The 18,026-nt window shown below is 43.6% G+C and overlaps 1 protein-coding gene across 1 annotated transcript in view; it reads left to right on the top strand.

Moving 5' to 3' along the window:
• LOC133099892 (kelch-like protein 34) overlaps positions 1-18,026 on the top strand; it is a 71,201-nt gene that overhangs the window by 35,122 nt on the left and 18,053 nt on the right. The window contains 2 exon segments of the mRNA XM_061203738.1: positions 8,963-9,154; positions 11,911-12,208. Of these exon segments, the coding sequence (XP_061059721.1) occupies positions 8,963-9,154; positions 11,911-12,208 (490 nt within the window).

Raw genomic sequence — 18,026 nt, forward strand, 5'->3', positions numbered from 1 at the left:
GGGGTAAGACTGCCTTTAGACCAGTCAGCCAGGCCTCTCCCTTGGAGCTGGGAGCAAAGTTCACTTCCCCTGATGCACATAGCTGCATGAGGGAGAAGTGGATGGCAGAACAAAATCATGGTTCTGTTAAAATGGAAGCTGAAGGCAACACAGAGTGTCCTCTGTGGGTTCACACACCATGGAGCTGTCGGCATAGCACACCGCAATTCTAATCTGCTAGCCTGGGCCAGACAGCAATCTCTGTAAGAGACATGGGCTGCCCTCACTACCCTCCCTTCCGATGTGGACTTCTCCCCAAAAACATTTCTCCTCTCTCTTTCTTGTTACCCACCTCCCCACTGAGTTCTGGAATCAGCCCCACAGACACAGCTTGTGTTTCCCTTGAGGTTTTTGCTACACTCCCATGGAAGACACTGCTTATGTTTTTGCTCCCTATCCTTTATATAAGAATCTGGGACTTCCCTGGTGGTGCAGTGGTTAAGAATCCGCCTGCCAATGCAGGGGACACGGGTTCGAGCCCTGGTCCGGGAAGATCCCACATGCCACGGAGCAACTAAGCCCGTGCGCCACAACTACTGAGTCTGCACTCGAGAGCCCGTGAGCCACAACTACTGAGCCCGCGCGCCTAGAGCCCTTGCTCTGCAACAAGAGAAGCCACTGCAATGAGAAGTCCACGCACCGCAGCGAAGAGTAGCTCCCTGCTCACCGCAACTAGAGAAAGCCCGTGTGCAGCAACGAAGACCCAACACAGCCAAAAAATAAATAAATAAATAAATAAATTTTAAAAATAAATAAATTAATTAAAAAAAAAAAAAAAGAATCTGTGCTGAATTTCTCCTTGAATTACAAGTTTGTATCTCTGGACAAATATCCTCTCACCACACAAGGACAATTATACAATCCATCATCGTTCTTTCTTACAGTGGTGAAACTTAGAGCTATGTGTAGAGCTCAATAGCCATAATGATGTCATCCCAGGCTCTTGGTACCATTATGCTTATCCTTTCTCTAATACTGTGCCTAAGATCTGGCTGTTGTTGTTCCTTTGTGTAATAAGTTGATTCTGGAAAACCCCGAACCCCAGGATTTTTGAGCCCTTGAGGAGAGACCAACTGAAACTGGACTTAGTTTGGTATATTTCTGCCTGCGTCAGCAATTGAAATCCCAGATTACATACCTTAATTTGATTTTAATTTGATTTCTGAAGCCCACTGACAAGATATTTGAACTGTATTCAAGTCAGATTCTTGGAATTGTCCTTTGAGGACCATAAGGCCAAAATACACCCTTATGGGCATGCAGGGGATAGCTCCTGCAGGGAATGGGTATTGCCACTGTTAATCCTCCTGGCAAGAATTCAGTCCTTTAGCCGGAAGTAAATTCTGGTGAGCCACCCCATAGACTGGGGTAAGGGAGAAACTTCCTTCTCTCTCTGGGCGAGTTTGGCTTGGTCTCTGAAGTGGGGATATTCCTGGAGAGGTCCTGGTGATGATGAACATTGACTCCTCCTGAGAGGCCAGGCCTGGAACCCGGCAGGGAGATGGACCAGTAGAGGATCCTGAGGAAGAATCTGAGTTTGTGCAGTCATGGGAAGTGATGGTCTTTTGTTATTCTTGCCTTTCTTTATTCTGGAGTCATCAGTCATCACTCTTTAAATGTTATGGGCTGGTCTCTGCTGGGGTATGGGACACTGAAGAGAAGATTTTGTCTCACATTTGAGCCAGAGAAGCCAAAAGGAGAGCAGTGCCCTCTGTGAAACCCAAATACTGTCAACTGGAGTTGCCAGCAGCGGACAGCTGGGCCCGCGGAGCAGCAACCTCAGGGATCATTATAGGAGAGGCAGCAGTTTGGTTGCATGGAGGGAAGGACAGAGAGAAAGAATAGGAATAATTCTCCCTCTTGTCTTCCTTCCCTCTCTTTTCTTTCTTCCTTTTCCCCTCTTTCTGCCTTTTTTCTCTTCCTGTCCTCTCCTCTCCTCTCCTCTCCTCTCCTTTCCCTCCACCCACCTCCTCCATCTTTCCCTCCTTCTTTTTTTTTTTTTTTTTTTATTAATTAATTTATTTATTTATTATTTTTGGCTGTGTTGGGTCTTCGTTTCTGTGCGAGGGCTTTCTCTAGTTGCGGTGAGCGGGGGCCACTCTTCATTGCGGTGCGCGGGCCTCTCACTGTCGCGGCCTCTCTTGTTGCAGAGCAGAGGCTCCAGACGCGCAGGCTCAGCAATTGTGGCTCACGGGCCTAGTCGCTCCGCGGCATGTGGGATCTTCCCAGACCAGGGCTCGAACCCGTGTCCCCTGCATTAGCAGGCAGATTCTCAACCACTGCGCCACCAGGGAAGCCCCCCTCCTTCTTTTTAAATAGGCAATGTAGTCACATGGTCCTAAATAAAAAAGTATAAATGAAAAAAGTATAAAAAGTATATACCCCAGATATCTCATCAACCAATCCCCTCCCCACCCTCATTACTAGTGTCTTTTCAATTCTTCCAGGGATATCCTATGAACACAAAAGCAAATATAAATATACATACAATTGACCCTTGAACAATGCAGGGGTTAATCCACATATAATTTATAGTTGTCCTTCCACATCCACAGTTCCTCCACATCTGTGGATTCAAACAACAATGGACTGTGTAGTATTTTTTACTATTAAAAAATATCCCTGTGTAAGTGGCCCCGTGTGGTTCCAACCCGTGTTGTTCAAGCGTCAACTGTAATACATATATTGTTCTTTATTCTATAAAAATGGTAGCATAATCTACTTACTGTTCTGCATTTTTAAAAATCCATTTAACAATATACCTTAGATATTCTAGCATAGCAGTACATAAAAAGCTTCCTCATTAAAAAAAAAAAAGCTGGATGGTACTTCATTGTATGGGAACATTATATTTTATTTAATCTTTTCCTTTCACCAACAGTGCATGTTTCATTTCCCATGTGGGTAAATATATCTATCAGAGAAATTCCTAGAAGTGGACTTGATGATTCAAAGGGTATGAACATTTGTAATTTTGATATATGTTGCCAAATTGAGGATGGACCTATTCTTGAACACATATGGAATAGCACCCTGAAACATTCTCAGAAATAATTGGGAGGGGACTTCCCTGGTGGTCCAGTGGGTGAGACTCCACGCTCCAAATGCAGGGGCCTGTGTTCAATCCCTTGTTGGGGAACTAGATACTGCATGCTGCAACTAAGAGTTCACATGCCTAAATTAAGAGTCTGCATGCCATAACTAACAAGTCCTCACACCACAACTAAAGATCCCACATCCCTCAACTAAGACCCTGTGCAATCAATAAATCAATCAATCAATATTTATTTTTAAAAAAAGAGGTAACTGGGAGAACCCATAAAGAAAATTTTTCCTGGCAATTAATTGGTGGGACTTAGTGGCTTAGGCCTAAAAATTTGGGTTAAGATTATATCTCTTGAGTAAAGGTTACTTATTATTGTGACAGATACTGGCAGGTATCCTCCCAAATCCATTCTCCCCTTCTTTCGTAGCAGTAGAGAGTAAGCCAGGCAAATGGCCACCTGTTTTCTAGCTAGTTCGCAGCTAGATGTGGCCTTGTGACTAAGTCATCACCAATGAACTGTGAGTGGAAGTGAAGGATGCCACTTTGCCTCATTTGTTTAAAAAAAATCACTTGCTCTGGACTTCAACTCTATCCCCTTCTCACAAATGGAAACATGTATGGGTCATGCATGGCCCATCTTTGATCAGGCAGATGAAGACAATGGCATTGAAGATGGCAGAACAATAAGATGGAAGAACTGGGACCCTTAATGCTTGTACATATTGGAAGGGCTCTGCCACCCTGGCTTGCTTACCTTGGGGTTCTTTTGTGAGAGAGAAATAAGCTTCCATTCTCTCTGAGTCATTATATTTTGGGCCCCTTTGTTATAGCAACTTAGCCTTTACTCTAACATCCATCCAATATTTTTTTTAGAAATAGGCTCTTTCTTGGAGTGTTACCCTCAGTATTTAAGCCAAATTATTTACTATATATATTCTGCCTATTTAAGAGAACTTAAGACGGCTAAGCAAGGACCCTCCATAGAGTAGGCAATCCCTTTCTTCCTTCTTTTTATAATATTTTTTGAGCATGTACTATATAATAGGTACATTGCTAAGTGCTAGGGATACACTGGTGAGCAAAACAAACACTGTCACTGCCCTCATTGGACTTTCCAATCTGGTGGAAGAGACACACTATTTAAACAGTCACACAAATAAATATAAAGTTATAAAAGTAATGAGTATGAGGGAAAGTAATGTTAGAGGAGATTGGAGAGGAAGTCAGTGGCCAGATCATGCAAGGCCTTATGGGCCATGGTAAGGCTGAGTGGTCTGCACCAAAAAGTAGCTGCTGATAAAGCCAGTCTTCTGGTCAGATTGACTCTGCCCACACATCCTCATCCCATTTTATTCACTTAACAGCTATTTATTAATCACCTAATTAGCTGATAGGCATGAGGGAGTCCTTCTGGTCTTGCGAAGACAAAGTGCTTAGGTCTTAGGAAAACCTTAGGCATCATCGTACATATTCCTTGGAAAAGGGAAATTCTCCAGTGAAGGCTGGGGACTTAACTGGGAAGGCATGAGTTTCTGCTCACTGAAGGTGTTCAAGCAGAAGCAGGATTTTTGCCTTATAGAGAAATTAGATTTGGAATTCAGGGATAGAACACAAGGTTTGGGACCGCAATGCCAAACAATACACTCAAGGTCAGCAAGGGGTGGCAGAGGTGGAGCAGGAAACCGCAGCTTCACACAGTTAATTCTGAACTAGCTGTCCTTGCTAAGGCCTTCCCCTCTTCTGGGCTGAGGCCGGAACTGCTGCCACGTGCCCCATCAGCATCCCTTAATGAGCCCAGGCTTCACCCCTGCTGGTGCAGCCTGAGTTTAAGAAAGAATTTCCCAGGGCCTGCCAGCTGCATGTAGGTTTTTCCCCAGCCTCCAGGAAGCCCCAACTCAACCTCACCTTTCCTCAAAAATCTCCAGGAAGCCTAAGGAGAATGGTGGGTTTTCCATCAATATCACTATCCAGGGAACAGCAAGATGATGGAGTAGAAAGAAAACTGGATGGGAAATCTGGTTATAGATCCATCATGTTGACAAATCACTTTCCCTCCGTCTCCTAATCTGTAAGAAAGGATGTAGAAGGGGAGGGGGCTTCCCCTCCAAGACCTCTTTCTGCTCTAATACTTGATAGTGGGGTTTCTCAATGTTTAGTCCCCAGTCAAGCAGCAGGGAACTTGTTATAAATGCAAATGTTCAAGGTCCACCCCAGACCCATTGAATCAGAAGCTCTGGGGTGGCGCCTAGCAGTCTGTGAACCACTGTTCTATAGTCTGGTCTCTATGGTACCCAGTGCCTCCAGAGCCTGCACCCTGCCCCTGGCAGAACGTGTGATGGTGTGGAAGCCTGCTGCTTAAGACTGTGCAGGATGTGCTTTGCACAGCTCCAGAGAGTACCCTTCACATTGCAGACATTCTAGATCTGTAGAGTTATTAAGACAATTTCCTGGAAGACAGTAGTCAAGTACCTTGAAGAAGGGACACATTTTTTTTTCAATTGGATTGGAGGTGAAACTGGCAGGTTCTGGAATTTCAGGTTGGAAGCTGGAGCAGTCTGAGCTTAGCTGTAAGACCATCCCCATTTTCCAGCTTTCTGGGCATGAGCCACTGCTGCTGCTCTTACTATTTCAAAGCCTAAAAGGAGAGATTCCAGTGGAAACTTCCTCCTCTCACTGGCTTTCTCCTCCAGAAGGCATTTGCTTCAGGTCCAACGATTCACAACGGGAAAGGCCCTTAGAGACTTCCTTACCCAACCTCTTCATTTTACACATGAGGAAACTGAGGTCCAGAGAGGTTAAGCAATTTGCTGAAGGATACAGAGAATTAGTGGCACAGCCAGGAATAGACCTAGGTCTTTATTAGAGGTACATCTGCATTCAGGAGGGCTCCAGCCCCAATTCTGAGCATGTTTCTTTTGTGAATTCCACCTCCCACATCTACCTCCAAAACACACACACACACACACACACACACACGCACACACACACACGCGCGCGCGCGCGCGCGCTCCCTCCCTCAGGCTCCCACTGCTCCCGCTGTCTCCCTCTCCAAACCAGATAAGAAGGAAGGATGTGAAACTCAGTCTTCCATAAAGCTCATGGGACTGAGGTCAGCTTTGAGGATAGTCTTGAGCATTAAAGAAGTTGCATTTTAATTGGCATCAAAGCCTCCAAAGGTAAAGAAAAGATCTGCTGGCTTATTTTAGGCATTTAGAGCAGCTGGGGAAGGCGTGCTGGGAATGAAAAGTTTCCAGACCCCTCTAACTCCCACCCGCATATGGCCCAGTGAAGCCCACTCTGCCTGCCTAGGAGATTCCCAGGGCCTGTGCAGCCACCGCCCATTACCAACCCTGCCAAATTTGGGAGGCAGCAGATTTAATTCTTTAACTCAGCCCTGAGTCAGAGGTGGCCCAAGCAAGCTTCAGAGCTCAAGCCAATGCTGTTAGGGGTGAAATTGCAAACTTCTCTCCTCAGGCTACAACCACATCATCCCTGAATTACTAAGGCCCAAAGCAGAGAATCAGAAATTCTCCGGCAGCCTCTGTAGCAGGCTTCCTCCCAAGGGACAACAGTTTTTTTCTGTGACTCTGAGCCCCACACGGGGGAAGTGTTGTCCTTCCCTCCCTTGCTGAAGCATTTCTAAATTGGGGAGCAGATAGGGGAAGTCTGAGTTAGGGGGATGGGAGGAGAGAGAGGAATGGGTTTGCCTCAACCAAGCAACCATCTGGGACTTCTGGCTGTAAAAAGAGTTAATTCAGGTCACAGAACGAGCTCCCCAGGGCCCAAAGCCTCATGGGAGAATCATAGTATCACAGATTCGGGCCCCTGGAGGTGGTCCCAGCTAGTGCAGGCTTTATAGGACGGTATTCAACGTGTCAATTAACTCAACTGTTATATCCACAGTCCCTCCGCTCATTGTAGCTGCAGCCAAGGGTAGCCCTACTTTTACCACTTGATCTTACCCCCCTTTGGCTACAACTGACTGGGAAGCGGAAAGCTGAACTCAAGTGTAACAAATCCACAGGCTGGCCAATGACCTATAGAATGTGATGGCACAAAAAGAGGAGTTGGGATAACTATATTTCCCCATTTAGGAATTTAAACAGAGAAACGCTGAGAGAATGAGATATTTAGCAGCAGGAGCAGATGTTCAGGGGTTCTGATTTAGAGAGAACCAGGGGCAATTATGATGAGCAGGCAAAAGTTGTAAGAAAACAGAAATTATGAAGAATCAGAAGCTGTGAGTGGTGGGGATTTCCCTGGTGGTCCAGTGGTTAAGAATCCGCCTTCCAATGCAGGGGATGTGGGTTCGATCCCTGGTTGGAGAACTAAGATCCCACATGCCACTGGGAAACTAAGCCCGAGTGCCACAACTAGAGAGAAGCCCATGTACCGCAACGAAAGATCCCACGTGCCACAACTAAGACCTGATGCAGCCAAAAATAAATAAATGATAATTTAAAAAAAGAAGCTATGAGTGGCGATAGTATTGAGAAAATGGAGCAGACATGTAGATGTACAGACTACCTGAGTCACATTCACAGACCAGAGCCATGAAGGGCCATGGAAACCTGTTGTTAAGGTTCCCTTGAGCCTCTTTAGATACAGAGCAACTTTCCAGACTTTATGGCCCAATGACACAGCAGGGGTCCTCTCCTTAGAGTCAATAGGAAGTCTGTCTCCTTTTTCATTTCTCTCTCTCACACTCACGTCAGACACACTACTTGAGATGAATTGAATGTTTCTTTATTCCCAACAACCAAAAGAATGAAGCACAGCCTAATCTCAGATTTTTAATAAATAGAATGATTCAACAGAATGAAGGGCAATGTTGAAAGAGCAAACTAAGATCACTTGCCATGCTTCTCCACTTAGTAAAGTAACTACTACTAACAGTAGTAGTTTTCAAGTATTAGACACATACTTCGGCATATCCTTGTACACATTTGGACACAACTGCAATTATGGTGAACATACATTTTGATTTTGACTTTTATTGGCTTATTGGGACTTTAGGAGGTATTTAGGAGAAGCATCGGGAAGAAATGAGGATTCAGGCAAGACCTCTACATTTCTGACCTGTGTCATTATATAGAACTATGTTGTTCTAGCCACATGTGGCTACTTAAATTTAAATCTAAATTAATTAAATGAGGTAAACTTTAAGTACCTCAGTTACTAGCCACATTTCAAGTGCTCAATAGTTACACATGGTTAATGGCTACAATGTTAGCACAAACAGAGGACATTTCCATCATTGCAGAAAGTTCCATAAGACATTGGTATGAGATGTCCATTATCCTCTATCATAGGGGTAGGTAACTTTTTCCATAAAGGGCCAGATAGTTAACATTCTAAGCTTTGAAAGCCATATGGTCTCTGTCGCAGCTACTCAACTCTGCCACTTTAGCATGAAAGCAGCCAGACAAAATGTAAGCAAATGATCATGGCTGTGTTCCAATAAAACTTTATTTACAAAGAAAAGGCAATGGGCCACATTTGGCCCTCCCATTGCCTGTAGTACCCTTGCTCTATCTACCACGTCACCCTATTTGCTTGCTTCACAGCACTAAGCCTTTTGTAAGAATTACTTCTTTATTTTTGAATTGTCTTTCTCCCCACATTAGACTATAAGCTCCATGAGGTGAGCGCAGAGGTTGTGTCTATTTTGCTCATCACAGTGAATTCCATACTGACAACACATGCTTAATTAATATTTGTTGACTGAATGAATGAATAATGTATTGCCCTTTACTGGACTAGGGAACACCAGAGAAGGAACAATTTTTTAGAGAAGATAATGAATTCTCTTAGGGACATGCTAGTTGTACTATAATTTATTTTTGTTATTCTCTTTGGAGTACCTTTCACCTTTAGCCTTCTTTAAGCCTCATTAGTCTGGAAGTCAATGATATTTTTCAGGAGCCGGAAGAGTTAGCGTTTTTTGGACTCACTCCCTGGAAGGCTGTAATCAGAGGCCCAGCCATGGGGGAGATTCCCTGGGGCATCAGCCACGAACCAAAGGAGCAGGAAGAGGACTTGGGCCTGGCCTGGCCCTACTGCACATTTGTCAGTGTTGGCTCCAACAACTTAGATCCTTTCCCATTCTGTTTGGACTGAGTGAAGTAGAAAGACCAAATCTGTGACCCAAGGGATTATTCAAAGCAGAATTTTCCAAAATTTCAGTCATTCAGTCATGTGCTCCCTTCGCAGATTTTACTGCATTTCCATACCACCTGAAAACATGTTTACTGAATATTTCCAACCCTTTCAAAATCTCTAACATGTTTTTGCATAACTGAATCACTTTGCTGTACACCTAAAACTAACACAACATTGTTAATCAACTATAATATAAAATAAAAATTTTAAATTAATTAATTAACTAAAGTAAAAGTAAATTTTAAAAAATCTTTAACATGTTTAAATTAGATTGGGTCACTCCTTGCTCAAAAACTCCAGTGACTTCCCAACTCAGAGTTAATTCTAGAGCTCTTACCACAGCCTACAAGGACCGTTCAGTCCAGCCCCTGGATCCTTCTCTGACCTCATTTCTGTCACTCATTCAGTCCACTCCAGCCACATTGACCCCCGCCTATTCCTCAAACATTCCAAGCCAGCTGCTGCCTCAGAGCCTTGCTCAACCTCCCCAGAAGGCCTCACTCCTCACAGTCATCTCCCAGAAATGCCTTTCTTGACCACCTTATATAAAATAGCAGCCTGCCAATGCAGGAGACACGGGTTCGAGCCCTGGCCCGGGAAGATCTCACATGCCACGGAGCAACTAAGCCCGTGCGCCACAACTACTGAACCTGCCCTCTAGAGCCTGCGAGCCACAACTACTGAAGCCCGCGCACCTAGAGCCGGTGCTCCGCAACGAGAAGCCACCGCAGTAAGAAGCCATGCACCTCAATGAAGAGTAGCCCCTGCTCGCCGCAACAAGAGAAAACCCGTGCACAGCAACAAAGACCCAATGCAGCCAAAAATAAATAAACAAATAAATTTATAAAATAGCAGCCTTCTTTGCTCTTACAAATACATTTCAGAATCAGCCAGAAAAATTTCACACACACACACACACAAACAAATAAGCAAACAAAACCCTGTCCATATATTGTTTGGGATCGCATACATTTCTAGAATAACTTAGGAGAACTGACACCTTTATAATATTGAGTCTTCTTCCTATAATGCTATATCTCTTCATTTGTTTAGGTTTTATTTTGTTTCATTAAAGTTTTACAATTTTCTTGATAAAGTCCAGGAACACAGCTTTTGTTAGATTTGTTTCTAGATGCATAAAATCATGTTGCTTTTGTAAAGGGTGCCTTTTTTTAAAAAAATTACATTACATTAGAAAATGTTTATTTCTGGTATATCATTTTAATATCTGTGTGCCAATTGTTATGACCCCATTTTTATGTTTAACATTTATTTGTTCCTTCTCTCTCTCTCTCTTTTTTTTTTTCCTGATGAGTCTTACTGGTATTAGAAAGGTGTTAAAGACCTACTAGCACCCAACAGACATTCTTTTTTGGTGTAATCAAGAGTGTTGAAAAGGGGTGAAAAGAGGAATAATTAAATATTATTTAATGCTGGTGTTTATGTGGAATCATTAAATCATTTTATGTCCCACCAAGGCTATCTGGCTACCATACTGGGAAACACTGATTTTTTAAAATTTCACAACCACAGTGAAGTACCTTTTTAGTTATCCGTTGCTTTGGCTCACCTCTGGACCTGTCTTTAGCTCAGGAGGTGATAGATGGATGCTGAGCTGGGAGACGTGGGTGTGGAGGGTGCCCCAGAGAAGTGGGGGACCCCAGAGTCTGGATAAGCTGAGGGGCCTCCCTCCCTACCCCATCCTGCTGCCCACATTGCTTCTATGAGCAGCTGTGCACATGGAGGTATCCCCCAGGGAATGTTTCCGGGGATGGAGGGGGCAGCCAGTGAGGGCCTCCCTGACTCCTGGGAGGCAGGAAATGGGGGCTTCTTAGAACCGTAGAGGTTTCCTGGAGGCCTATGAGAGCTGAGGCCATCTGGTGTTCTACAGCTTGCTTTTTGGTGGTGTTTGGAACCTGGAGGAGGGAGGCCCCTCTGGGGACATAACCTCACTAGTTGTAAATGCTGAGGCCCTGGGGATGTTCGTGTTGGGCTGGAGAAGGAGGCTTTCAGCTGCAGCTCTTCCTCTCTCACTGCTGGTCATCACAACCCCACACCCCTGCGCCCTGGGCAGTCTTTGCAACCTGTGCTTGTCAAATCAAACTACGTCTTCTGAGAAATGTGATCATTTTGAGGGCTCCTTCTCTGAGAAACCCTTGAACTGAGGAAGGCAGGAAGCCACAGGCTTCTGGGTGGGCAGAGCCTACCTGGGTTACACACCCCCTACCTCAGAGGGGAGCGCAGCTGTTCTGAGTCATCAAAGAAGCCTAACAAATAACACCTTCTTGCATGTTAACACCATCAAAGAGGTCGGTGAAGGCCAGTTTATAGCTGGCTTGAGGGCGCTGAAAAGAATACAGACTTTGGGGCTAGGAGGCCCAGGTTCCAGCTCTGGCTCTTTCACCTCCTGGCCCTGCTTCTCAGATGACCTCTCTCAGCTGTGAAAGCCAAATGACATCATGCTCGAATGTGTGATCCCATTTTTTAAAATTTTGCATACGTGAGTATAATGTAACCTAAAGAAGCTTGTGTTTGTATATGCTATATTAATTATCGTACCGCTAGCTGAGGCAACAAATAAATCCGCAAATGTATAAAGACATGTATAAAAACATAATAGAATTTCATTTCTCACTCACGTTAAGTTCATGGTTGTTTGGCAGGTGGCCCTTTTCCCCTCAGTGATTCAAAGACCTGTTCCTTTCATTTTGTGGTTCTGTCGTCCCCCAGAGCTTCAGCAGGCAGGAGAACAGGGTGTGGAAGAGTCACGCTCACTTCCTGAAAGCTTTGGCCCAGAAATGACACACGTCCTTTCTGCTTACATTCCACGGGCAAAAAACGATATGCATGGTCACACCTGGGCGCAAGGATGGCTAGAAAATGTAATCCCTGCCCAGGCAGCTGCTCCTGGCAACAATTTGTATCAAGGAGAAGGAACTGAAATTCTGGAGGACACGCCAAGTATGCAAAGAAAAAGTTTGGAGAATATACACTAACCTATTAACAGTGATTACCTCTGGGGAGTAAGATTAGAAAAGATGGAGAGTCTTTCACTTTTTACTTTAAACAAGTAATATTTTATGAACACATATTAATTATATAATTAAGAAAAGAACGATGGGCAGGTTCATTGGAAATTTCTGAGCAAATACATGTTATGTGTTGTTACATTTATTATTGTTCTCTTGTCCAGTCCTAGAGTCAGAAAATACCACACAAGGAAAGAAGGCCCCTCTTACATGTCCTTCATTAGAGGCAGACAGGTGTTAGGGTAGGGGTGGCATGGGGGAGAGCAGAGATTTTTTTCCCTTAAAAATGTGTTTAACCTATTGTATAGCACAGGGAACTATACTCAGTATCATAGATAGATAGATAGATAGATAGATATAGATACGTCAAACTGAATCACCTTGCTGTACACCAGAAAGTAACACAACATTGTAAATTAACTATACTTCAATTAGGAAAAAAATTCTTTTTAAAGTTAGGTGACTTGCTCACAGTCATGAAGCTAGCAGAATCCAAACCCAAATCTGAGTCCAGACCCAAGCGGAATTTTTTGCAACCTGAACTGTCTCTCAGCTAACGAGAAATACCCCACATTTTCTGCAATAACTGAATTTCTTACCAGATCCTCACATTAAAAAGGAAAACGTAGAGAGATCCTGTGTGACATCCATTCCTGATATACACTGGGGGCAGCATTTAGAGATGTTTCTGAGTAATTTAAGATTGCTTATAGCCAAACTCTTCAGAAAATGTCTCATTGATAAATAATTGGCATATTTGCTCGGCATAGATGTAGAACACATCTATATTGTAGAGCACACTTCCAAGAAGAAAAGAAAAAATAAAGGACTTTTACACCTAACCCCAGACATTGACGCCCTGTTTTGGCGTTAGAAAGTATTACTTTTTAAAACTTCTTTGATATAATTTGGACCCTCTCAACTATGGCAGCACTGTCCTGGAGTGCTGATGGATGCTCCTGGGGGAAGTGTGATGAGCTTGATGGAAACAGAAGAATCATTTTGAATGCAACATAGCAGGTCTTACCTGTTAACCTGAGAGCCTGAGTCTTTTAAACTTTTGAAGACAAGGCATAGTAGGAAACACCTCCCAAGGAAGCTAAAATGGAAAATATTTCACAAATGGCTTTCGGTACATGCTTTGATCTGCAGATTCAATCATGGAGGAGAGAGTGTTCTCCAAACCATTACTATAATTCAGTGCAAGATATTTCTAATGTTCTTTGAATAGTGGAAAATTTTTTTTTTCACAAAAGACCAGGCAAGTTTGTTGGTAGCTGCTCTCCTTTTCTCATTTCATTACAGTTTTCCCTATTCAGTGTTTCACCATGTGTGTTTTACTTGTAAGGTCGTAACTCAGTTAAAGCATTCAAGCACTTCAACCTTGTACATTAAACACTATCATCAATAAATTCAAATGGGGTTTAAAAATTTGTTTAATATTTGTACCAAAGGAAACTTTAGAGAGGATACAAATTTAGGAAGCTATGGAGTGGTACACTCATACGGACCTACAGGGAAACACTCCATACGCATTTCTATAAATACACAGTGTATTTACAACATGTGTAAAAACATAAATGTAGTTCTCAAAAAACTGAGATGCCATGTCTTAATTCTTTGCCAGATGGAAAGGCCACTCAGATTTTCTAATTTTGTTTGAACACAAATTATTTAACATTTTGCATGTAGTGAATAAGAGGTAATCCTATATATACTCTACAAAACATAAAATAGATAGCTAGTGGGAAGTAACTGCATAGCACAGGGAGATCAGCTCGGTGCTTTGTGACCACCTAGAGGGGTGGGATAGGGAGAGTGGGAGGGAGGGAGATGCAAGAGGGAAGAGATATGGGAACATATGTATATATATAACTGATTCACTTTGTTATACAGCAGAAACTAACACACCCTTGTAAAGCAATTATACTCCAATAAAGATGTTAAAAAAAAAAAGGAGGTAATCCTTAGCATGAAAGGGAGAAGGAAAAGATTTACAATCAATACTGTGTAGAAGGAAAGCAAAATTACAAATGCCAGCCTGCTCTGCATTTGGGTACTGGAGGGACAGGGGGTCAGATGAGGAGGGAATAGAAGGAGAGAAAGAACAGGGGGAGAAAGAAAGGAGGATCTGTGAAGGATGCAACCATTCCTAGGACCCCCAACAGGTGATAGTCTCCGAGGAAGAGCAGAGAAATCTGGGTCTGGCCAGAATCATTTACTCATTCAACAAATTGTTATTGTGTGTCTACTACAGGCCAGGATTCTTCTAGGCACTAGAAATACAGCATTGAACAAACCAAAATCTCTATTTTCTAGAAGAAGGAGACACAAGAAACAAATGAAGCCAGAAGTATATGATGTATCAGGTGGTGAGAAGTGCTTTAGCTAAAACTAATGCAGGGTGAGGGAGATAGGAAGTGAAGAGGAGAGGAGTGGAAGAGTATTATTTTATGTAAGGTAAAGAGTATTTATTTATGTAAGGAATGTGTATTTATGTAAGGTATTTATTTATGTAAGGAATGTGTATTTATGTAAGGTAGTTATTTATGTAAGGAATGTATATTTATGTAAGGTAAAGAGTATTTATTTATGTAAGGAATGTGTGTGTTTTTTTATGTTAACTGGTCTCATGGTCAAGAAGGACCTCACTGGTAAGGAGCCTTTTGAGCAAAGGCCTGAAGAGACCCTTGTGAGCTAGCATGCAAACAATGAAATAGTTATCATTGCAGAGGATGCTGTTGGTTGTCCAGCCAACATCCAGATATTCCTCCCTTCTCTCTAACAGAACCCCTCCCCACTTGCCAGGATGCAACCTCATGACCAGGAGAAAGCTGGACTCCATCTCTAACTCCAGAGGTGGATCCCAATTTGTCTAAGCCAATCCTGGCAACTCAACCTCACTTACCAGTGACCAGTTCAAGAAGCCAGGCTTAAGCCAGTTAACACAGGGAATCCCCCTGGTCACTGTCATTGGTCCAGGGGCAGGCACATAACCTAAGCTGGCCTAAACAGATTGAAAGAAGGGATTTATATTTCTGTTGGGGGCGGGGGTGGGGGAGGAGGTTTGTTCTCTGTTGTGATGAATGTGAACAAGGAAGCATGTTGTCACAGTTGCTCAGGACATGGTGACACGGCCATCTCTAGACAATGAGGGAAGCCAGGCTACAGACAAAGCCAATACAAAGGAGAGAGCAGAGCTAGAACTGCAGAGAAACAGAGTCAGAGCCCTGATTATCCCATGCCTGGAGGCTGCTCTACTGCAAGCCTTCCTATTATAGAAGATGAAGAATCTCCTTACTGTTTATGCCAGTTTGAGTTAAGCTTTCTGTTCCTTGGTACTTAAAGGTTCTTAACTGTGACAATAAAAATAATAGCAGCTAACATTTCTTGAGCATTACCTTGTGCCAGGGCCAGTCCTTCAATTTATAATTTCATTTGATGTTCTCAACAATCTTATGAAGCAAAAAAACTATGTCCTTATTTGTAAGATGTAAGTGACTTTCCCCAAGATCATATGGTTAGTAAGTGGCAGAAGCAAAACCTTTCACAGCTCAGTGCCTGCACTCATAATCACTATGATAGTTCAATCAATATGCGAGGCAGAGAAATAAAAAGAGGAAGGATTATGTGAAGAAGCCAGAGGAAGAGGCAGGGGAAAATCAAGTTGCTGCTATCAAAAAGGGGGAGAGGCAAAAACCAACACAAGGGCTTCCCTGGTGGTGCAGTGGTTGAGAATCTGCCTGCCAATGCAGGGGACACGGGTTCGAGCCCTGGTCTGGGAAGATCCCACGTGCCGCGAAGCAACTAGGCCCATGAGCCACAATTACTGAGCCTGCGCGTCTGGAGCCTGTGCTCCGCAACAAGAGAGGCCGAGATAGTGAGAGGCCCGCGCACCGCGATGAAGAGTGGCCCCCACTTGCTGCAACTAGAGAAAGCCCTCGCATAGAAACGAAGACCCAACACAGCCATAAATAAATAAGTAATTACTTAATTTAAAAAAAAAACCAAACCAACACAAGTCCTCCATGGAGGAAATGTACTATACATTAATAATTACATGACAAGGCTATGAGTGATGCATGTCTTAAGAGCTTATAGTCAACGACTAGGTGGGAGAAATGAATCACTTCAAGGACATCTATCCAGGAACATCTCCTGGAAGGAAGCCTATGAACTAGCCTTGATGCATGGGTGTGATTATGTTAGGTGAGGAGAAGAAGGCCTTTCCAATACATGGAAAGGGGTGAACAAAGGCAGGGAGGTGAGGGTCCTTTGGAGATTTTCCTGGTTTGGTGGGAAATTTTGGGAACTAAATCTGGAATTTAGTTGGGGGCTAGATCCATAGATGACAGTCTGCTGAAGCACTAATACTTTATGCAGATTTTTTCCATTTTTGAACTCAAAGAAGAGAATACTAATTTTGATAGGTCCAGGGGTAGGATTATTCTCCCCACATTACCAGTGGGGTAACCCAGGTCCAGTGCCAGAAGGACCTGCAGAGGGGTCATCCCACCCAGAGACAGAGCAGCACAAGACGCCCAGTGTTCTGCCGAGGACTGTGCCCCCCACCAACTGAGCACCCACCCACAGCAAAACCAAGTCTACGGTTAGAAATCACCAGGACAACAGCTGTGACTCAGCCCCATAGCCGGCCCCCAAGGAAACCTTTGGAGGGAACTCTGGGAACAACCATCCAGGCTGAGAGAAGGTATCTGACTTGCATGATGGTTAAGAGCAAAGACTCTGGAGTCAGACAGGCCTGGTTTTGAATCTGTTTCATGACTTCAGATGATACCTTAGGCAAATTAAATAACTTCTCAGAGCTTTAGTTTCCTCATCTGTAAAAGAAACTGGAGAACAGTACCTACCTCATAGGATGGTTAATGAGGTCTGAATGAGGTCATGTAATGCATATTAAGAATTTAGCACAACGTCTTTTCCAGAGAGGGTTCCATAAATGTGAGTTTGAGGGTGGTACATCACATTGTAGAGGCCTAGAGTCAGACAGACTTCCAGAGGTCAAATCCTGGCTCCAGTACAACTACTGTATTTCATTAATTCTGTAATGTATGCTCCCCACCCCCACCCCCTTATTTTAAACATCTCTGCATCAAAGCATCTTAGCACTGTAACATGGTTTAATTGCCAATGTCTCTTAGCAGTACAAGAGACAATAGTGAGACTTACAATCAACGTCTTACATTGGGCAGATAACAATCTTTTGGTACTTCAGTTTTTTCAGTTGTAAAATGGGGATAACAATAGTATTTACTTTACAAGGTTGTCAGGAGGGGTAAATTAGATTTATTCTGCAAATTTCTGGCACATAGTGAGGGCTTAATAAATTCCATGCATTGCCGCTATCTTTATGACTATTACCCAAATGAGATAATGGGGGTGGTGGGAGCCACATGGGCTGAGGTGCCAGAGGCAGAAGCAGCCCGAGGGGGTGTGCAGAAGTGAAGGTAAGTATCAGAGGGGCAGTGTCAATTCTCAGATTCAGGAGGGGAGTGTGAGGAACAGTAGGAAGCCACACAAGAAGCCAATGGGGTGCAAGGTGGATCAGGGCATTTGGTTTTCAGATGAAGACTGGAAACAACGCTGGGGTACCCAGGCCCAGTGGGGATGGGATGGTGAGTTAAAAGGGCTGGTCAGGCTGGGCTGCTGCTCTACTTGATTTCTTTGAACTCTCATGTTCTCTAACTATAATAGCCATCATTTATTAAGTGCCACCATGTGCCAGGCAC

The sequence above is a fragment of the Eubalaena glacialis genome, chromosome 10, assembly GCF_028564815.1.
Source record: "Eubalaena glacialis isolate mEubGla1 chromosome 10, mEubGla1.1.hap2.+ XY, whole genome shotgun sequence".
Lineage (NCBI taxonomy): Eukaryota > Metazoa > Chordata > Mammalia > Artiodactyla > Balaenidae > Eubalaena > Eubalaena glacialis.